Raw genomic sequence first — 23137 nt, 5'->3', positions numbered from 1 at the left:
CTTTTTATTATTTTTAATTTTACATTCAAATTATATACATATTAAATTGAATTATTTCATTTTTTAATTTTATTATTATTATTACAATTAACTATTTTTTTTGGGTTTTTGTTTTCGATTTATGGAATGATTGATGTTAACATTATTTTTTTAATTAATCGCATGATTAAAGTGAATGAATTTTATACTATAAAAAGCAATCTCCATTTTCACAATTGATACTGAATAAATATTAGTAATTATAATTAATATAATTCATATTACAAATTTAATTTTATTTAAAACGACTCAATTTAAATTTATAATTAACTAACTTCTCTTAAGTTTAATTGTTTAAAAAAAACTACTACTTATTATTTTTAAATTATCGCGATAATTATCCGTTCAATTATGTAGGTCTTGAACCTTCGAGTTGTAAAACCTGCAATAGAAACGTGTAATTGAACACACGTATAAATTCATAAACGAAAATAATAATAATTATCAATTGACAAAAAATGTGACTATTAACTAAAAGAGACAAAGCCAGCCAACAAAATAAAACAAATATATTACGCGTGTTATCATGCGTTCAAAATAATATCAATTAGAACTGTACTATTTTTGAATAAGTTAAAAATATTTATATTAATTATACATTAAACTATAATTAAATTATTAAAAAAAAAGTTTTTTTTTTATTTAGACAGTCTGGTATTATTTGTAAATATTAAAATAAAATCTGTCGGGAACAAAGAAAAAAAATGAAAAATGGATGTGTCATTAATAGCAGTATCACAGCAATTGCACGAATAGCAATTGTAGGCAGTTAATGGACAAATTAAGGAAATAATTTATTTTATATGTACTTGGTCCTTGTGAGAGCGCTGCTGCCCATTGTAGGATCCATCATACGATTCCAATTTGTTTGTCCAACAACAAAACCAACTGCGCGCATTTTTTCTTGCTGTTTACGTTCCTCTAAATCAGCCCAACGGACCTATAAAGTTTTTTATCGTAAATTATTTCATCAGAAGGGTCTTTTGATATTTTTTGTACTCACATGAGCATAAAACGGAATGCTCTTTTTTGCATTGACGCAAGTAAATGACCCATTTTTAGAGAAAAATTACGAACAAATAAAATTTCACTCGATACAGTCAAACTCCAGTAACTCGGAACTTCCCTCTGAATCTTGACCCCCACTGCGAGCTACTCTGTTCCCGCCCGATACTAGACATTTGTATGTATCTGTGTATATTTATCTATGCAACATTCTTGTAGATGTAAGAGTGCATGCGTGTAGTTTACTTTTTAAGAAAGAAGGGGCACCCGTCAACTCAGAAATTTTCCCGAATGGGCCAAACCCTGCTGTGATTTGTCTTAAAAAATCATGGCGCCCAACAAAGCTTGAAAATTAGAGATTACTTAGTGATAGATGAGGGCAAGTTTGTGCAATGGCATGTCTGAAATCTTAGTGGTTATAAGTGGAGGAAACCCTTTTTAGGGTATTGAGGTGAAGTTGCGTCTCACCACTAATCTATGGAACATGTCGACTAGAGTTTTTTTATTTCTTAAGATGGTAGTAGTGTTTGGCCCAAGAGAAGGTGTGGCTGGTGAGACACCTACAAGTAAGAGGATCTTTGATCTGATCATTAATCCCAGGGTAACCTAATACAAGCTTATGTTCATATTTCGTTATTATTATATTATGGTTGAAAATAGGGATGTTACAAAACATGTGCATGCCCAAAGAGCGCGGAAACGGCCTCCCGTGAAACGGAGGTGGACTTCGGTCCTGTTACATCAATTAATTAACTCAGAAATTCAAAGAAATTTCCGCTTATTCGTAGACTCATTGTCCGAGTTAATGGAGCTCGACTGTAAATGATGACTTCATATCGAATAACACATTTTATTTGATGATTTAGAGCTTAATAGAAAGAAAATCTTGAAAAAATCTGTATTATTGAGAGTCTATACCTTTCAGCTTTTCGATTTAGAGTCAGATCTCGGGCTCAAATACTAGACTCCGCGTGTTTACAATAAGACATACACGGCAATCATTTTTTTTGTATATTATTACAGTTATTAGAAGATAAATTTGTGCCCATTACTTTAGATCAAAAGAACATTGTTACAACAAAAAAAAATAATAGTCCGATTAGATCCGTAAGTATGTAATTTTAATAAAATTTAAATAATATTGAAATTTTACGATTGGATTTCCCGGTTTACTAAATATATGTATTGTTTTTAAAGTACTTACGCGTTTTTTTCCTGTAGAATCTTCCCTGTCATAACAATCAGGAACTTGTAAAAAGTCTTCCATTGTCTGAGGTTTACCGTCATTTTTTCTTTTTGCCAAACCATCCAAACGATCTGTAATTAAAAACAAGGTCATTGATTATATCAACATTTGAATAACAAGTGAGTGAATTAGTCAGGCCACAGTAATTTTGAATGAAACAATCAATTATAATTATAAGCCACAGAATAAATTAGACAGAATTTAAATCATAGAACGATCGAAACAAAGTTTAATTAAGTCGCACTTCAAATAAAATAATACCTGTAATTATTATCTGCACAGTTAGTGAAAAATTTCAAACAATAAAACAGCTGATAAATAAATTGAGCTGCGCAAAGAAGTATTTAAGCTGTTAAATTAAAATTACTAGCGGCCGATTAATATGAAAGTAACAAAGTATCAATTAAATAATTCTCAAAGCGATAAAAATAAATAAATCGTTACGGCGCGTGTGTTTCGAACTCGTAACTAATAATTTTTACAATTAAATCAATACTGAAAAATAAACTCACCTAATTTATCTTCGGCTTCCATTTTTTCCCACTTGCTCACGCCCTGTAAATAAATAAAATTTTATAACTACATTTATATTTAAACAATTCATCAATTCTAATAGCTATAATGATACAACCACAACTACAATTATATCTAATTATATATTTACGGTGTATACATACATACATTAAGATCAAGTGTTGCTCACTTATCATATTAAATTACAAGGTATAGACGTAAGTGGTTGGAATATAAACATCAAATGTACTATTCAACTTTACACATATTAAAATACAAGCAACAAGTGATACCTTTTATACATGATCGATGAATTAGTCTTATAGACAGGAGTAATTTGTATGCGATTAAAAATATAGTCTTCTTATTAACTATGCGCATTACTCTTTCAAATGAGTACCTTTAGCTAAAAAATGTTTCTATAATATTTTTTAAATATTCGTTTATTTATCTGATTCATTGCAATTAACAAAAAATTTCGGAAAAGAGTATTCTAAATTTTTTTTAAATTTCATACGAGATCATCTTATTCTAATGTGGAAAAAATTTTGTTGTGGCTTTAGAAATTTTATGTTTTTTTTGTATCTTATTAAACTAGACGGATTGATAAAAAAAACGTGACAAGATCTTAACTATTGAATAAGTTACGATTTGAAAAATTGAACAATCAGCGACTCTAAAGGTGGTGCCCCTCGTTGCCGGTGGAGCTGAAGCAGAACGGAATCTTCCTACTCAGTTTTCGCTACCAGCCTAAGCGTCATTTTGATTTGACGGATCAACTGGCCGAGTGATTTTCAATTCTTGAAACCATAACTTATCAAAAAATAAAGATTTTCTTGAGTTTTTTTTTTGTCATCAATCTGCTGAGTTTAATAAGAAATTTAAGAGAACTGTAATAAGTATTTTTGCGGGTCAAAAATACGCTGTCAAATTACAAGAAATTTAAAATGTTTTTTTAAAAATAAAAAATTCATTTAGAATTTTGTCTCACTGTGGATTTGCCGATTTCGATCCATTGATTCAAAAAGTATTATGCAGGGAAAGTATAAACAAAAAATTTTTTTTTGTATCTTATAATATTTATCATGAAAAACAAAAAATGAGATCCTACAAACTCAGAACTTTCTTCTCACCGAAATCATCAATATATTTTTTTCATGATAAAATTATATGATATAAAATATCAAAATAACTACTCCTTTATTTGAAAATCCTTTACTTTGTATTTGAAGTAAGAATAAAACCATCTTTGCCTATAATGTCTTCCAAATAAACAAATAGTATTGGAAATTATTTTTTTTTAACTGATTGAATTCATACCATCTTTAATTTGATGGAATTTCAAATTTTTTTCTATAGACAACTTAAAAACTGTTCAGATGATGACATGGTACTTTTTTTGATGGGCTACATTTTGATGCAGGTGCTACGAAATAATATAATGAGCTGGTAAATAAACATGGATGTTCGGTGAGGAAAAAGCATTGGCGTTGTGGGCCATAGGCAAATGATAGCGTAGGAGCGTCAAATTCCATTCTATTTTAGTAGCGTATAGCAGTTTTTACATCGAGTGCAAAAAAAATGATTTTCTAGGTGAAGGGCAATAATGTACAATTTATTTTTCAAACGCATACGTATAATATGAAATGTATCAGCATATGTATACATGAAAATATCAGTTGTTTTAATAATGAAACACGAAAATTTCTTGGATAAGTCGTAAAAAATACGTTTCCACAGCAATATACAAAATTGTTGCTATGAAAACTTGCCCTTAGCAACAGTTACTACACAGAAAAAAGTCAAGAAAATATTTTGGAAGACAAGCGTTTTCGGGAACCAAGTCAAAATTTTCTTGAGCCAAGAAAATTAGTCTTGGTCAGAGGAGATTTCTATTTTATCCAAGAAAATAAAGGCTTTCAAAAAAAAATTTCTTGAATCAAGAATATTTACTTTTAGTCGAGAATTTATTTTTTCTGTTTAAGCAAAATTCCAATGACAATGATTAATATACAGTCTAGTCGCGTTATGAACCCGCTTACGGGGATTTAGGGAAATATAATTCTAAGAATTCCTGTACCCCCACTTCTGCTCAAAAGTCGACCGCAGTAATTCACACTTCTCCTACTTTACAAGCGTGTGTATGTACATGATTATTTTCAGTCATGGAGGGAGAATGTCTTCAACAGAAATACAAGTTGACAGGCTCATAATGAGCAGACTCATAACGCGACTCGACTGCAGTATTTATTACGAAAATTTAATATCAGTTGTTGACACAAAGTCATAAAACTATCGCTGATTTGAAAAGTAATGAAGACGCAATTTAAACCCAAATAAATTAGTTCTTATAATTGAATATGTCAATCATAAAATAACATTTTTATTGAAAATCTCGAGCACGAAGTCAACAAAATGTCAGATTTTTAAATCAATCAAAAACATAATTAGTAATAAGATATCTAACGTATATGTTAAGCTAAATAAAAACATCGATTTTAGTTTCATAAAAGTGAGAATAGAGGTATTACCAGTGAATTATCTTGTCCTTCTTGACTATCCTGGCTGTCTTCATTAGTATCAGTACTTTTTTTATTATCGGAAATTGGTGAAACTTCTTCCATTTGTACCTTTAAATCAATAATAATAAATAACGAATCACTATTTTCAGCGAAAGAGTATTTTTGAATTATTAAATTAAAAGGTAGATTACCTGCTCGATGGCTTCATCTTGTAGCAATGATGAGACATCTAGTATTTGATGATAATTTGGTGTCGGCTCGAAATAATCGATAATTCTGTTGATTTCATCTTCAGTTCGATTATGAATATTCCGTTTCAAACAAATTTGAACGTCCATATCCATTTCACAAACGTATGCCTTTAAACAAAGAAAAAAATTTATTTAATATGATGAAGATTCAAAAAATAATTATTTAAGAAACATCTTTAAGGTTAATGAATTACCCTAAAGCCTTTCGATTTAGCAAAACTCCACATTTCCTCATAGTCTGAAATTTTTTCATTGATAGAATCGAGAATTATGAAATTGAAAAATCCATCGACAATATTTTTTTTGAAAGCTTTGACTAGTGATGTTAAATAACTAGGCTCCATTCCATCCTCATACTCGTATACCATTTCCTGTAATTAAAAATTAATAATTAAATTACATTGTTCATAAAATCATTGTAGCTGGTACGAATAATTTAAATGTCAATAGTAAATGCATACTAATTATGACAAAAAATTTCACTGACCTTATTAACAACTTTTTTTCCATTATCATCAGTACTTTCTACTTCTTTTTCAGTTAAAAAGTAATCGTCTAAACTGAGAATGCGAGGCGCTGAACCTCCTTGTTCTAGTTCTTTATCCTGAAAAAAAAAAAAAAAAAAAAAAAAAAAAAAAAAAAAAAAAAAAAAAAAAATATTCTTATTAGTATTCATAAGAATATTAATTTTTACATGCATACAATATGTATTAATATTATTATTGATTTTTTGAAATTATTGATGAAATCAAAAAGCTAATCAATCCTAATCTTCCGCTTTGTTTTTCTTCCGTTTGACCCTTTTTGTCATTTCCAACTTTAACTGATTTATAGATCCGCCTGCGAAATCCTTTCCATAACAATTTACCCGACAGCCCGTAATTAAATTTTTACTATGTTGTGAGTAGAAATTGCACTTCATTTACATTCTATCGAGAAGTATATTTTACAATCTACATGGAAGATAATTAAATATTTACCACATGTCCTCACAGTATTATACTTTTTGGGTAATTTTTACGAAAAATTTCTCTGTGTGCACAAATTAAAGTCAAGATCTTTTTAACGATATCAAATTTAATAACTTTAATAACTAATTCTTTAACACAAATTTCTTAAATATCTATTCTCTAAAAAAAAGGGCGAATACCCTATACTTGGCACTAATTACTATGAGTTGTGTAGTGATGCAGATATGTTGACTTTAGAAGAAAGAAGAACATGTGCGGCTCTATTATTTGTTAAAAATCTCATAAGAGGCTCCATTGATAGTCCTAGATTCCTTGAATTATTACCTATGTATCTGTACGTACAACACTTAACCAGTCTACCCCACTATACAGGGTATTCCTAGTATGTAATCACTTGGTTAACAGCAGTAAAAGAGCCTTAGAGTCTGTTCTAACATCACTTAGAGAGCAATAACGTACGGAACGGCTGCGGCAGCCGTTCGGCACGCACGTGGCTCGGGCGATCACCAAAGTTAAGTAGTATCGAGCAGAATTACTACTTGGCTGGGTGACCGTTTAGCCACGCGTCGGGTTCGAACAAAGGTCTATGATCGTTAGATGCGGGATAAAGATCCAGTGATCGGTAAAATGGAAATTTTATAGACTACTGGAGGTTAACTCAAACCGAAACTGTACTGGCTAGGTTTTCTCTGTGGTTTTCCTACGTCACTACACCTCCATTGCACAAGGGAGGTAGTAGGGCATCACCGTAATGATGCAATTCAGTCATAAGCACAAGTCGGGCCGCAGCCGAAAAAATTAAGTGGTAGAGTCAAAGTAGAAAAACTAAGGTGCGCGCTTACTTTCGGAAAATAGAAAGTTTAAGTAAGGATCGATTAGTAAGTGAAAGAGACTTAGTTTGTAAAATAAGCAAAGCAAACAGTAAGAGAGGCGAGAAAATAACAAGGGAGAATTTGAATGTAGTATTGTAAAACACGATAATTGATACAAGTAAAATCAAATTATTATATTGTCATACTGCTATTTTATATTAGATCTATATAATATACTTGTACATCGTCATCAAGTAATCCTGTTACTGGTGTGAACTTTTGAGTTTTTGTATGAGAAATAAATTAAGAAATTCTATCATATAGATATGGCTGGAACAAAATTTTCCTTATTCTCTTAATAATATAGATTATATATTAGAATATACTCTGTTCCTTGCAGACCCTCTATTCTCACCACCAATTACTACCCCTTTTAACTTTCTCTTGATTTTTTTCCAAATATCCCCGAAAACCAGAAAACAAATCGAGTCTAGTGTAAATTCAAATAATTTAATTAAATTAACCTTAATGAGTTTAGCAACAAAAGATTTTCCACTTCCAGGTGGTCCTCTTAGGATGATTGCTATTTTTGGTGGTCTGTTCTGACGACCTGGTGGAAACAGTAAGTCATCCACCATCGTGAGATTTGATGTCTTCGCCAATTCCATTGTCCTCGGCGGTGACTTTGATTCAAATTTCGAAGCATCTTGACTGTAACAAAACCAACCGCTTGCTATTAAAAATAATTCATACATTAAATATGTATATTATATAATTATAGTTATAAAACTCGCTAAGCATTGATGTCACAAAAAATACAAAACTGGTTAAATCGCACTTAAATTTCAGGTGCAATGTAAACGTAATATAAATGTTTATCGTATAAACATATGATAAGAACTGATCGATTTATATTTTCAGATTTAATAATCATGGGTTAATTTATTTCAATAGCTTCTTAATAATTATCGCTTAATTTGGGGAAGTGTAAACAATAAAACGGACAGAATAATAATGGACGACAAGAGTACGAAAATTTAAATGCAATAGATTTGATTGCAATAATAAATAAATTACATAGAAAATGGTATTAAAAAATACTGATTGGTGTAATAATATGTCAAAAAATGGATACTTTCATTTTAATAATGAGTTAAAATAAGTGATGATTTAAAATCGTGCATGGTTGGCATTTTTTATGCTGTTGTAATAATTATTAATTATATTAATTAGTTAATTAATAAAAATCGCTTTTAAAAAATTGCTTGTACGCATGATCATTGAATATGTTTATGAGTTTTTAGAAGCACATTTTTAATTTATGTATTTGTTACTATTATTTTTTATTAATAATTAATTATACTATAATTGCGCGCAATGCGCAGCAATAACTTAAAAAATGTGACTAATTCTCACTTTCATTTCCAATGAAAATAATTATTATTATCACTATCATATTTAGTAAGTACGTAGTAATGAAAAAATATTTTTATGATTTTCAAAAATCTCCTTGTCAAAAATGTATTTTAAAAGGATCTAAAATGTAATTTCTATTGATCGCAGTTAAATATATCTTAATATACCGAATAAATTTATCGATGACGTTATGAATGACAGACACACTTGTATAGAATCAGCATTTTGGCTTAGAGAATATTTGATAACTTATTTTATATCGACCAGATGTTAGAAAGCGATTAATCAATAATTGTCAAGTATTAAGATCAATGTAAATAATAGTTATGTAATATATCTTGTATGTAAAAATAACATTATAACTATTAATGTTTAGTAATTTTGTTGAATTAATATCATAAATAATTGGCATGTTAAATTTTAAGAAAAAAAAATTATCTATATTGATATTAGCTACAAAAAAAGTATTATAATTGATGTTAAAAATAGTGACATCATGTATAAAATCACTTTGTAACTAATATTTATACGGATTATATTTTTTTTTTCGTACACAGAAAAAAAAGTTATTTTGAGCCAAGAAAATATTTTGTCCGAGAAAATTGAGGCTTTCAAAAAAAATTTCTTGAATCAAAAACATTTATCTTCAGCCGATAATTTTTTGTTTCTGTGTGCAAATTTTTAATATAAATTTAAGATCTATTAATTTTATTGGGAGTTATAGTTTTGTTTTCTTCAGACAAATGCTCATAATCATAAGCCATCATCTAATAGTTTTAACGAAAGATGGAATATTTGTAAAATTAAATGATTTGCAACCAATTGAATCAAGAAGAAATGTCCGATTCATTAGAATATAACATCCGATTTAGACTACAAGAATGCAGATGGGATTTACATTTTCTTTGGAATGGATCTTATCTTAACTAAATAATTCAAATGATGTTGACAGTAAGATTAAATTTTCTGTAGTAATCGTCGCTCAATAATTTTCGCCACAGAAGGCATTGCTAAATAATTTTTTTCATAACAATTCTTTTTTTTTCTTATTGGCTGTCTCATATGGGCCACGAGCCAAAATGACAACTGTTGCTGAACCATTTCAATAACAACTTTTTCTTATAGATATATATGACAATCGCAACCATGGAATATCGAAGCAATCATTTTAAAAAAATTTCCAAAACAATTTTCGCAATGACAAAATTTTGAAACGAACAAGTCATTTTATACTTAATTTCTAACTTTGAAAACTATTAATACTCAAAAATTTTTGAAAATTCATCAGATGAGAATACATGAGTCCGTTAGTGATCAAAAAATTGTTGACCACCAAATTTGACTAGACGATATTTTACAAACGAACAAAAGAATTTCGACTTTTTTTTGCATTCAATTAATAATACTCATTTCGATTTTTAAAAATCGATCAATTAAAAAATTTTAGAATAATTAAATGATCAATATAAAATAAAATTTTATATTTGTTATAAATAATTCAAAAATTTTTAAAATTGATCGATTAAGTTTTGAATTTATCTAAAACGAGTAAAATAAATTGAAAATACGCTTACAATTTGCTTATACATAACATCTAAAATAACTTCAAGAACTTTAAATATTTTATCAAGGTCGCAGTGAATGGAAACGTCAGTTCAAAAAAGTTACAAAATTGGCTCAAAAAATTAGCCAAATAACTTTTTTTTATCAATAAAATCTCTTGATAAATTTACGGCGACTATTTATATTAAATATAAATATAAATATAAATAATTAAATTTCAGTCTGTATAATTTTATACAGAAATAATCTCATATAATTAAAATGATTACAAAATAATTTGTAATATAATGATCTTAATAAATGACAAAAAGTATTAATTAATTAATCAACTCCTAACGTTATGGTTTCGATAAAAAATAGATAAATATTATCTGAGACAAAACTGTGTATCTATTTGATTAATGTTATCAACAAGACAAGTCTATCAGTTCAAACCTCATACTGACATAAAAAAAAGCTATTCTATGATAATCAATCACATAAAAAGTCATACCTGGATTCCTGATTAGTTGAGTCGGCGAAATTGTTCGTAGAGTTCTCCTGTCGGCTTACATTTCCTTTAGATCTATCAACATCGACACACACTTTCATTCATTCGTGTTTCACATTTGAAAATGTTATTTTTTTATATATAATATATAAAAAAGCACATTCTCTTTAGATTTTTGTATTATAATAATTGAAATTGTTAAGCTTTATTGGTAAGAAAAAAAAATAATCCCGCGAAAATTCAAATTTTTTTTTTTACCAATCAAGATTTCAAATTACAATAATTAAAAATAACAAAATTACAGTAAGAATTAAATTATTTTCTTATATTTTTACCTTTCTTCATCTTTTTTTATTTCAGTGTTAGTATCCTTTTGAGTTCGATTCGACTTATCACGTGTCCTGTCTGTTAATACGTAAACAAATAATAAAAATAATTATAAATTATAACTATATAAGTATATAAAAGAAAAGAAAATTGTATACAGATAAAATATTATTAATATTTAATTTGAAATTACCTTCGCCAGAATTTTTTCGTGCAGTTTCTTCGCTAAGTTTTTCGATTTCAATTTCCCAAGATGGCTGACGATCTTTTTTATCCCGGTGATCTTTATGATCCTTCGAATCTTTAGTATCCTTATGGTCTTTAGAATCTTTCGAATGTCCAGAATAATCCTTGTGATGTCCTGAGTCCCGTTTTCCTCGGTCTCCACTTCTGTCCCTACGACTGTCTCGTCTATCTTCCCAACTACTGAGTCGCCTGTCTTCTCGTCTGTCGTCGCGACTGTCTCGTCTATCTTCGCGACTTTCTCCTCTTCTATCGTCCCGGTTGTCTCCTCGTTTGTCTTCACGGCTATCTTTTCCACGATTGTCCCTTCGATCTTCTCTATCTCGTGACGAATAATGATCGCTAAATCGCTTGCGTTCTTCATGTCTCCAAACAGGAGTTGATTCTGTTCGAAGATTTTTGTCAGCTTTTCTTGATCTATTCTGGCGTTCTTTGTAAGCTAAGAATCCATCATTATATTCCTTAAGGTTATGTTCATTATCAACCCAGTGTTTAAAGTCCATTCTTGGATAAATTTCATGATCAGGAACAATTGGTTTCAATCTACCGTGACCATAATCAAAGCACTGCACTGGTGTAATATAATCTTGACCAGTTGGACGACGGATATGACCATAATCTGTTACCTTTGATGGTTTGTAATCATTAAATACTTCATTAGGTGCTCCATCACCATGATTATAATTAAATTGCTTTTCAATACAGAATGATGGATGCATTGGCCCATCGCGTCTATGTCCAGGTTGATTTCCCATGCGTCGTGAAAACGAATTATCCATTTGCAATGAAGGCTTATTGAAGCCAGATTGCATGTCATTGGGGCCATGCATTGGTCCGAATGAAGATGAGAAAGGTCCAGGTCCAGATCCAGGAGCTGGTCCTAATAATGATACAGGATTATCACGAGGAGGAAAATCATTCATAGGGAAATTTGATCGCATTGGATGATCTCTCTCTGGACCTAATGGTGGTCCTGATCCGGGTAGAGAGTTCAGACCAAAAGGTCGATTTGATGAATCTAAAGGATTGTCTTTTAATATTTCATTGCGAGGTTCATTCAGTAATCCTATTGGCGGGTCAAATTTAACGGATAAAAGTGATGGAATTTTTGGTTGCTCAACAACACTTGGAATAGGACCGAAGGCTTTTTCATTGAGTCCACGAAGTGGAGTAGGTTTATCAACACAATGTGATCCAAATGGCAGATCAGTAAATTCACGTACGTTAAACGGCGGTCCAGCATTTTGTGGACGAAAACCGAAATCGTCGGGTCCTCGATTATTTAAGAATGGTTCGTTAAGATTCCTTACATTAAAAACATCCTCGTTGAGCCCGCCAGGGCCTGTAAGTAATGAATTGCCTCTCTGATTATTCATAGACTGAGGACCAAATGGTGCAAATTTATTGTCACATTGATCTCTAGGCCCAAATGGATCAGGCCCTTTAGGTCCAAACGAATCAGAACCTCGGAAATTAGAAGAGTCAGATCCTCTAGATTCGAACGGATCAGGCTCTCTAGGTCCAAATGGTGCGGGTCCTCGAGGCCCAAATGAATCTAGACCTCTGGGTCCAAAAGAATCATTACCTCTTGGTCCGAATGGTTCAGGCCCTCTAGAAGCAAAAGAGTCAGGCCCTCTTGGCCCGAATGAATCAGGTCCTCTTGGTCCAAATGGACCGGGTCCTCTGGGTCCGAACATACCAGGTCCTCCGGGTCCAAACGAGTCAGAACCCCTCGGTCCAAACGAATCAGACCTTCTAGGTTCAAACGAATCAAATCCTCTGGGTTCAAATGAATCAGGTCCTCTTTGTCCAAATGGCGCGGGACCTCTAGGTCCGAATGAATCAGATCCTCTGGGTCCAAACGAATCAGGCCTTTTAGGACCAAATGGATCAGGTCCTCTAGGTCCGAAAGAATCGGGTCCTCTAGGTCCAAAAGAGTCAGATTCTCTAGGTCCAAATGGATCAGATCCTCTAAGGCCAAATGAATCAGATCCTCTAGGTCCAAATGAATCAGATCCTTTAGGTCCAAATGGATCAGATCCTCTCGGTCCAAATGAATCAGATCCTTTAGGTCCAAATGAATCAGATCCCCTAGGCCCAAATGAATCAGATCCTCTCGGTCCAAATGCATCAGACCCTCTAGGCCCAAATGAATCAGATCCCCTAGGTCCAAATGCATCAGATCCTCTAGGTCCAAATGTATCAGGTTCTTTGGGTCCAAACGGAGCGGGCCCTTTGAGTCCAAATGGATCAGGCCGTCTAAAGTCAAACGAATTAGATCCTCTAGGCCCGAATGAATCAGATCTCTTAGAGTCAAAATTAGTAGTTTCTCTAGATTCTCTTAGATCAGAATCTTTAGCCTCAAAAGATTTTTGCTCTTTATTGTCGAAAGAGTCAGATCCAGTATCTCTTTTATCAAAAGGCCGATCATTGGAACTAGAATCGAAGTCTCTTCCTTGTTCTTTTGTTTCATAAGTTCTATTGACTGGACCTAAGTTCGGTAACTCAGGTGGCGGCTCCATATTGAGGTCCTCAGGTTTTGGATCATTTTCACCCATAAATGGCAAAACATCTAATTTTTTTTCAGGTTCCGTAAGCTTTGTAGTCTGACTCTTAAAAGTTTCATCATTTGCAGCAGAATTATTTGTCTCTGTTATTCTTTCAGCAATCGGGAAAGAAGTTTCATCTGCAGTATGTTCTTTGTCAAGGGGACGATTTTGCATGATCTGAGGATCCATCCACGGCGGCACGTCCATAGCCGGGAGGCTTGGTATAGACTCTGTAACCGACTTACTTGTGTTTTCATTTTCATTAACATCAGGCAACTGTTTTTCTTCTTCAGGTAACTGGTTACTTTTCATTGCAGGCTGTATATCCATTAGCGATGAATATCCTTCCTTCATCAATGAATGTTCTTCAGACACAGGTGGGCGTCCTTCTATCAAAGATGGTCGTTCTTCTATTCCTGGTTGATGTCCTTCTGTCATCGGTCGACGGTTGTCCGTCATTGATTGCCGATTGTCCGGCATCGATTGCCGATTATCCAGCATTGATTGCCGATTGTCCGGCATTGATTGCCGATTATCCAGCATTGGTTGACGATTGTCTGACATTGATTGACGATTATCCAGCATTGATTGACGATTATCCGGCATTGATTGACGTCCTTCCATCAAAGGGGGTGGTTTATGGAAATCAGTTTGTGTTAAATCTTCTTTAGGAGGTGATTTTGATCGACTCATGAAATTTCCAAACCCACGATCCCTGCCAAAATCAGAGTCAGATCCTCTCGGTCCGAAATCTCTGCCACGAGAACCAAAATCGTTCGACCCACGTGGTCCTGTATTATTAGAACGATCATTGAAGTCATCAGATCCACGGTGACGAAAATCAGATTCTCGAGAGCGAAAATCATCACGAAATCTATCTCTATCTCTATCTCTATCTGAATCATTGTTAGGAGCAAAAGATCCTGGACCTCTGGAATTATCAGAAAATGGTCCTCTGTTATCAGAGAAAGAACCTCGGCCAAAGTCATTAGAACGATTTCGAGATAAAAATGGTGAATCACCAGTAATTTTTTTGAAACTATCACTTAAAGAACCGAAATTAGTATCGGATTTATCAGGTGCCAAAAATGAACCTGATGGTTTGAATACATCCATTGCAGCTCGTCGTTTTTCCATTAATTTTTTAAGTTCTGGTGGCATGTCTTCAGGCGAATCAAAACGACTATTATTGTTATTGTTATTATTATTATTATTGTTATTATTTCTACCTTGATTACGATTATTTGAATTACCAAAGTTGTCTCTTCTATCTGATCCAGAATTAAATCTATCAGAACCAAATCGATCATCATTGAATTTATTGTTGCCAAAGCGATCTTCCGAATCCATCGATCCTCGATTATTTGGTCCTGGCCGGCGATCAAAACCAGAGTTAAACGAATCTCTATTAGATCCTCCAAATCGGTCTTGGTCTCTCGAGCTTCCATCATCTCTCGAAAATCTATTGTCACCAAAGTTTCTATCGTTTGATCGATCTTTAGATCCAAAAGAGTCTCCTGAACGATAATCATTCGATCGATTATCGGATCCAAAGTCCCGACTTTGTGGCCCATCGCGTCTGAAATTTGAATTATTGCGATCACCCGGAAAATTATTGCGATCGTCTTGATTAAATCGATTCGAACCACTATCACGATTAAACGAATCATTGGATCTAAATTGGTTATTACCATCTTGGTTTTGGCGATTATTTGAATCATTTGAACCGAAACGATTGTTGAATGATTGATCATTTCTAAATGGCACGTTTGAGTTGTCATCAGGTTTAAATGGCGCATTCTGATTTCCTGATAATCCTCCGGATGGTGGTTGAGAAAATGTATTTGTATTAGACGGGAATCCCGGCGGTGGTTGAGAAAAATTGCCAAGTGGATTAGTCGGTGGAGCCATTGTTTGATTATAGCCGAGTGGATTCGGAGCACCAAGCTGTTGAGTTGGTGGTGGTATTACTGGAGGCGGATAACTTGTATACGGAGGAACAGCCATGGCAGCCATGTTATATTGAGCCCATTGTTGAGCAGCCCAAGCTTGTTGACTTACGTCTGCTGTCATCGGAGCTGGAATTCCCGGCATTGCTGACTGCGCTGTTGTCTGAACTGGTAAATTTACCGACGTCACAGTTGATGTTGGTTGGCTACTTGGAACAGATGGTGCTTCTTTACCAGACAACCCAAGTGTTTTTCCAATACCCAATAAGTTATTGATCAATCCTTGATTTTCAGTATTTGATAATATATTAAGTAATTTATCACCACCAGGTAATGATTTTTTCTTTTCAGCTTCAGCTTTAGCTTTTTGCGCCTCACGTTTCTTTCTCATTTGTTCGCGCCGCTCAATTAATTTTTCCCGCCATGATGTCCATTTTGCTTCGTACTGCTTGTACTGAGCCTAAAGTTAAACGTCAAACTCGTCATGATTACTCAAAATAATTTATCGAATACACGTTTACATAATAAATATTATTGATAGTCAATTATACAGAAATGATCATAAATATTTTATTGATAAAAAAAATATATACCATTATCAGGTGAAAAAAAACAGCAACAATAACTTACCTTGTCTGGATGATTAGCATTCTGTTGTTTCCACTTATTAAATTGTTCTTCCCATTGTTTAAATTGGGCGTCAAATGTTTTTTCAGCATCGGTAAGTTCATCGTCTTCACTCTTGGATTTTTTAGCACTACTAGTATTGAGATGATCATTAGCACTACGTTTAATACCGGTTAAATCATTATCAGACGGCGGAGGATTGTCAGGGGGTGGTGGTGGCTGCCCAGGTGGCAAGGGAGGATTTACGTTTGTTTTAAACGAAAATGGAAAGTTATTATGGGTAGGCGGGGGTATACCAATGTTTTGGTTTATATTTTCAGGTGGCAAAGGTGGTTTAGTCGAAAAATCTTCTTTAGGAAGTGGAGGCGGTTGCAATGTTGAAATACCAGTGATACTTGACATCTGTTTCATAGATTCTTGATACTGAAAAAAATATTTATTTACTTATTAATGGCAATAATTAAATTAACCAATTGATAATTATTATATATATTTTAAATTTATAAAAAAAAAATGACAATTTTGATTCCAATACAAATGATACTTTTACTGGTAATTTTATAAATTTATTAAAGATAATCCAAATTCCTAGTTTTCTTTTATTGTTTTTTTTGTTCTAATAAAAGATTTTAATTACAAAAAAAAATAATTAAAAGAATGATATTTAAAATTTCTTCAATTAAAAAATACGTCCTGTACCTTTGCACCATATTGTGCTTGCCATTGTTGATATTGTTGTTGCCATTGTTGCCATTGGGCCCAATTTTGTTGTTGAGCTGCGGCCCATTGTTCAGTGGTATATCCACTAGGAGCCTGTTTTTAATTTTACAACTCATTATTAAGAGAACCAATGTTTTTACCATACATTTGTAATCCAAGCATTAAATAATTGTAATGATCTAGGATTTTGTCCATACAAAGTCATAGTCATTTATTATTAATATCTCGCTTAGCATTAAGGCCATTTTCAAACGTTGCCCCCCAGTTTTTAAAAATATTCAATGAGTTTCCATTGTAATGACCGTATTCAAATTTTGATAATTAATTTTAAAAAAGTTAAAGCATTAATTGAAAAAAGGGCTACGCAGTTACAATTTCGCCGAGACAAATTTTTAAAATAATTCTCTACAGTTGATATCAATTAGGAGCCAAACGAAATTTGTCAAATAAATTTCAGTAAAATCATGTCAATTTTATAATTCGAATTTTCGAATTTTGAAGGCTAAAATTCATTTACCAAATGTCATTTAACTCCTAATTGAAAACAAGTGAAAATTTTTTTTTAAATCTATATCTTGGTAAAATTGTAACTGCGTTATCTCTTTTTCAATTAATGCTTATGTATATTTAAAATTAATTAATAAAATAATGGATTTTAATCTGTATTCAATACAAAACTGATTCGTTAGGATCCTATCCCACTCACTGAAAGGTAAAGGAATTGAAAGAAGTTTGAATGAAGTTAAAAGGCAATTTAAGATCATGGATCTACAGATGAGTCGTAAATATTAGATCTCTACTTCTTTCATAAAGTCATCAATGGTGTAATTAATTCACCTAATATATTAGCACAGGTGTTTCTCGGTGTACCGAACAAAACCCTACGAGAAAAGCTGTTCCGGATACCAACCACGAATAAAAATTGTGTTGAATGGACCAAATACAGAATCTTTAAGCTAGTCAATAAAATTTCTACGGAAGTCGGTATCTTTGATAGTTCATATAAGAAATTTAAATCCAAAGTTTTGAAGTACACTTGGTGACATTAATTTATAACAGTTCGTGTTGCCCTTGGCTCGATATTTCAGTACATTTCCCGTAAAGCTATCAAGCCAAGGGCATTATGTCCAAGTACAAATTAATGTCGCCAAGTCTACGTTACTACTCTCTAAACATGAACTAGTGAAAATAAGTGAATATTCACTTATTTTCATTTATTCATGATTAGAGAGTATATGTGAGCAATAATACACATTAACAATTTAAGAGAAGACTATAATTTAATTTATAAGCCCCAGGAAAAAAAGTTTAGATCTGCATTATGTCTATTTCTACTCAGATCAAATTAGATCAGTTTAGATGTAAACAGGCTGATTTTTAAGCAGAAAGTTACATCAGCCTACATCTACTTTGATCCAAACAGACCAAGTCAGATCTGTTCATACCAATTCATGCATAAAATTTGATCAGATTTGATCAAGGCAGATCTAAACTTTTTTTCCCGGGTAAATTATAAAATGCAGAGAGCGTAAATAAATAAAATGTTAATACCGCCATTACAATTGAAAGTCATTGAATATTTTTAAAAAGTGGAAAACACTGTCTGAGAATGCCCTTAAGATAAAATAGCATCAGAAACTTATAAATAATAAAGTTATTTAGAATAACAAAAAAAATACTTACTGGTTGATTATAATATTGCATATATGCTTGCATTGTTGCCATAGGATCAGTGCCAGAAGAAGGATAACCTGGAGCCGCTGGTGGTTGTGGCATCGGTCCAGCAGCTGGACCAGTCGGTGGCACTTGCCATTGACCCCAACTTTGCATTGTTTATTTTTTTTTTTGTTATTTGTTTATTGGCTATCGGAAGTTCTCAGTACACTAGCTTATGCGTTTTTTCGATCTTGACTTAATGCTTAGCTAGAGCATGTTGAGGACGTTTTTAAGGGATGCGGTGTCCAATAGGACGCTATTTTAGGTGCGGAGAAAATTCTTATTACAAATACTCCAGTCGCAATAATGAACGTCATAAAAATTAATGTTATATTATACTATAATGTTTATAAAAACAGACACATGAGAAATATCTACAAAAGTAGAAACTAATTGGTTATCGTAACACAAAAGTTTTAACTCTTTTAATGTAATCAGGGCATTCTCTATTTATATTAAGTATTATTTATCTTAGAAAATATATCCTAACTATCAAGAGAAGAATAAAAATAAAAACCACAGCTCATAAGTTATGATCTGAGGAAATTAATCAATAAATAAAAATAAGTATTTTTTAAAAATGCAGCAAATTACCCTTTGTTGACAAAAGGAACGCGCACTAGTTTTTCAAATTTCATTAGTTAATAATTATAATGTTGTATTGTTAATTAATAAGTAGCAAGAATTACTACCAAGCAGCTGCACTCTTTCAAAATAATAAAATAGAGTGAAAAACAAAATCACGAGACAGCTATAGAGTAATTTCTATAAGCCGATGATACAAATCTAAAATAAAAATAATTTACAGTCTGTACTAAACATCAATCAAAACTTTAAATTACATAATACAAGATATTAATAAACCAATAAATTTTTTTTTATATATTTTATCACTATAGTTAATTAATATAATAATAATTATTTTTTATTATTCTATAAGCGAATAAATTTTCACGATTACTTAAAAATATATTTTCTCACATAAAATTGTTTAATTTAAATATTTAAACTCAATTATCGGTACTTGGAGGTCTAAGTACTCAAAGCAAATGTTTCAATTATAAGTAATTAATAAAATTAAACAAAAAAATTAAAAATGTTTTAAAAATTTTAATAAATAATTTATTTAAATAAATAAATAATATTTAAAATACGCAGTGTTAAAACTTGTCGCAGTAATTATTAATTATTTATGTAAATAAAAAAATTAATTAAGTAACTAGTGATGTTTTTATTGAATTATGTTGTTTTAACATTAATGTATCCATAGTTGTATCGATTTGTTGGATATAGAGCATTATACTTCTAGTGTCTTTGCTAAATAAATTTACCACCATTATTGGTTGGGGTTCACATCAGTACGAGGAAAAAAAATGAAACGCCAATAAATTGTAAATTAAATTAAAGCTCCGTACTTTGTTGACGGTATGTTTAAATAATTGTCAACTAATTATTTAAATAGATACTTACATTTTATATTAATTATCTTCAGTGGAGAATTATTTAACACCTTGATAACCGGATTTATTTCATGCGGTATACCGTAAACATGTACGAACGAACGAGCACTAATTTTTTTCCTCTACATTTTCTATTTCTATCCATTTTGCTGTGATATTGGACATGGTAACTGGAGTTGGTACCATTGTGACGCAAACAGGTGACAATATTGACAACATTTTAAAAGTAAATTTAATATTCTGAAATTTAATTACTCTGTCGATAATAAAGTTGCTGATGGTAAGAAAATAAATTTTTTAAATGGGTGTGAATATAGCAGACAAATTTAAAATTATTAATAAATAGAATAAATAATTAATAAAATAAAATTTAAACAAAATGCGCATTTAAAAAATTTTGAAAATAGTAAATGTATTTTTTGTAAATTGTACGTTTTAGTTACTTACTCTATTTATTTATAATTTTAAATCTGTCTGATGTCTGCTACATTCACACTCGTACTTTTTAAAATATATTCTGCAAGTTAACCAAAAAATATAAATGACGAAATGTTATGAAATAAATAAGAAATTTTAATAATTAATAAAACTTAAATAATTTTTTAAAATAAATTTAACATGAGGAAGTCAATGATTTGCGTAATGGAAAGTAATAAGTAATTTTTTATTTATTTTTTCAGTTTGAATTTGTTTGTGATTTGATTGATAGCAAAATTTTATCATGTCGAAATTTATTAATTATGCGGGCAAAAAATATACAAGACAATTTTTTACAAGTGCATTTAAGTATGCATTGAATCAACCAACGGAGCAGGAAATAATGCGCCAAAATAAATTAAAAACATCACATTATGTTACTGCACTTGGTGTAATATCTATTGGTTTAGCTTATGCTGCTGTCCCACTGTACAGAGTTTTTTGTCAGGTAAATTTTCATGTAAATTATTTTAAATATATTTATTACTGATTGATTTCAACGTCACCTAGAGTATATGAGACATGCTGGCGTTTTATTTTCAAAATTTCTGTATGAAAAAATCGTTTACTGCTGGTTATTTGAGTACCTTTCGATTTCCATCAATAAAACCATATTTTGTACTTGCATATATTTTATTTATTTGAATTGTTTATTATAAAATTTTAAATTTACTGAGGTGTCATGTACGCCAGATAAAATAATTCTTGCTTTTAAATAGTAAGAATCTAAAGGAAAATACTTTTATAAATTCCATACTCCAATAAGTCGTTTATACAAAACGGTCTCAGAAATAGAATTTTTAAATTAATTAATCAGTAAATTTTTTTGGTAGGTCTCTAAATACATTCAAGAAATCAATTCGAGTGGAAATGAAAAATAGAGTGAAAATTGAGTCCAATAATTAAACTGTATGACTGCTAATGCTTATCGGGGTCAAAAAAATAACTTGATTTTGACTTAATTATCTTGATTATGGTCACATTTACTTTTTTCGACTTCAATATAACTTTATTAACTTAAAAATTTAAGTGAACTAAGTCCAATCTAAAACAACATTACTTTAATTTGACTTAGTTGGTGTAAACCTGTACCAAGTAAGACCACTTAGTCAAAACCAAATGTGTTTTCATATATATCTGGAAATACGTTTTTCATTTATTAAAAAAACTTGCACTTGACTTGGTTTTGTCTTGCTAGATTTGCTTTACTTTTAATCTTTTAAAATCCCGCCAAAATCAAGTTATTTTTTTGACCCGGGTATTTTTATTTTTGATTTATTTCTTTTTGGATCGTTTGTTATTTCTTTCTCTTAGTTTTTTCTTTGTTATTTGCACTCTGATAACGTAAATAAGTATTGCAGAATTTTTAAAATTGCGGAAAGCATTAATAAATAAATAAATATACATTTTGTTTAAATAATTATCATTATCTAATAACTATAATTAAAAATTTTTTCAGGCAACGAGTTATGGTGGGACAGTAGGACATGATGCGTCGATGGTAGATACAATGAAACCAGTAAATGATCGAAAAGTACGAGTAATATTTACAGCAGACACCGCAGCAGCAATGATATGGGATTTTAAACCTCAGCAAAAAGAAATAAAAATATTACCAGGAGAAACAGCACTTGCATTTTATACAGCTACTAATCCTACGGACAAACCAATCGTTGGTATTTCTACGTACAACGTTGTTCCATTTGAAGCTGGGCAATATTTTAACAAAATTCAATGCTTTTGTTTTGAAGAACAACAACTAAATCCTCATGAACAAGTCAATAATGATCTTTATTTATATAATATTTAATAACATGTTATATTTGTAACTAATACTAATTATATATATGTTTTATTAAAGGTTGACATGCCAGTATTTTTTTACATTGATCCAGAATTCGCAGAAGATCCATTGATGGAAAACTGCTCTGACATTACGTTGTCATACACATTTTTTGAAGCTAAAAAAGGTTTTAGACTTCCTACGCCAAGCTACGTTAAGCCACATACAACGTAAAGAGGCTTGTAATTATAGTGCTTGCGGTTCAAATGTACAAATGATAATATTACTAATAAATTGTAATGATATTACTAGTTGAATTAATTAAGATATCACTGCTTGAATATTTTTAGTTCATTTAATTTCTTTAAATTTATATAATTAGTAGAGGCGTTCAGACTGAATCGATCGAATACAACTATTCAATTCGAAATTCGAATCGATTAAAAAAAAAATCGGAC

General features: G+C 31.2%; 2 protein-coding genes across 2 annotated transcripts; one reads left to right on the top strand and one right to left on the bottom strand.

The window, feature by feature from the left end:
- Window positions 1–105: 105 nt before the first annotated feature.
- LOC103568218 (uncharacterized) lies at window positions 106–19073 on the bottom strand. Its single transcript, XM_008544973.3, has 15 exons — window positions 18927–19073; window positions 17223–17336; window positions 16527–16946; window positions 11349–16356; window positions 11164–11233; window positions 10832–10903; window positions 7884–8070; window positions 6064–6180; window positions 5771–5947; window positions 5517–5684; window positions 5335–5433; window positions 2803–2845; window positions 2249–2361; window positions 849–979; window positions 106–421 (listed from the first exon to the last, which is right to left on the bottom strand). The coding sequence occupies exons 1-15, from the start codon at window positions 19071–19073 to the stop codon at window positions 385–387; spliced, it is 6903 nt and encodes a 2300-aa protein (XP_008543195.1). The 3' UTR covers window positions 106–384.
- Window positions 19074–20763: 1690 nt separating this feature from the next.
- Window positions 20764–23004, top strand: LOC103568220 (cytochrome c oxidase assembly protein COX11, mitochondrial). The gene is made up of 4 exons (XM_014440831.2): window positions 20764–20847; window positions 21100–21344; window positions 22356–22673; window positions 22758–23004. The coding sequence occupies exons 2-4, from the start codon at window positions 21141–21143 to the stop codon at window positions 22911–22913; spliced, it is 678 nt and encodes a 225-aa protein (XP_014296317.1). The 5' UTR covers window positions 20764–20847; window positions 21100–21140; the 3' UTR covers window positions 22914–23004.
- The last annotated feature ends 133 nt before the right edge of the window (window positions 23005–23137 follow it).

The sequence above is a fragment of the Microplitis demolitor genome, chromosome 4 (assembly GCF_026212275.2).
Source record: "Microplitis demolitor isolate Queensland-Clemson2020A chromosome 4, iyMicDemo2.1a, whole genome shotgun sequence".
NCBI lineage: Eukaryota > Metazoa > Arthropoda > Insecta > Hymenoptera > Braconidae > Microplitis > Microplitis demolitor.
This window is presented reverse-complemented; position numbering and strand designations above follow the sequence as displayed.

Bases quoted from the DNA above. Each gene is read 5' to 3' on its own strand.
- LOC103568218 (XM_008544973.3), bottom strand. From the start codon at position 19,073: ATGCAAAGTTGGGGTCAATGGCAAGTGCCACCGACTGGTCCAGCTGCT. The intron at 2,362-2,802 runs GTGAGTTTATTT...TTTTAATTACAG, and splicing joins GGAAGCCGAAGATAAATTAG to ATCGTTTGGATGGTTTGGCA. The intron at 422-848 runs GTACATATAAAA...TTTCTATTGCAG, and splicing joins AGCGCTCTCACAAGGACCAA to GTTTTACAACTCGAAGGTTC.
- LOC103568220 (XM_014440831.2), top strand. From the start codon at position 21,141: ATGTCGAAATTTATTAATTATGCGGGCAAAAAATATACAAGACAATTT. The intron at 21,345-22,355 runs GTAAATTTTCAT...AAATTTTTTCAG, and splicing joins TGTACAGAGTTTTTTGTCAG to GCAACGAGTTATGGTGGGAC. The intron at 22,674-22,757 runs GTCAATAATGAT...GTTTTATTAAAG, and splicing joins AACTAAATCCTCATGAACAA to GTTGACATGCCAGTATTTTT.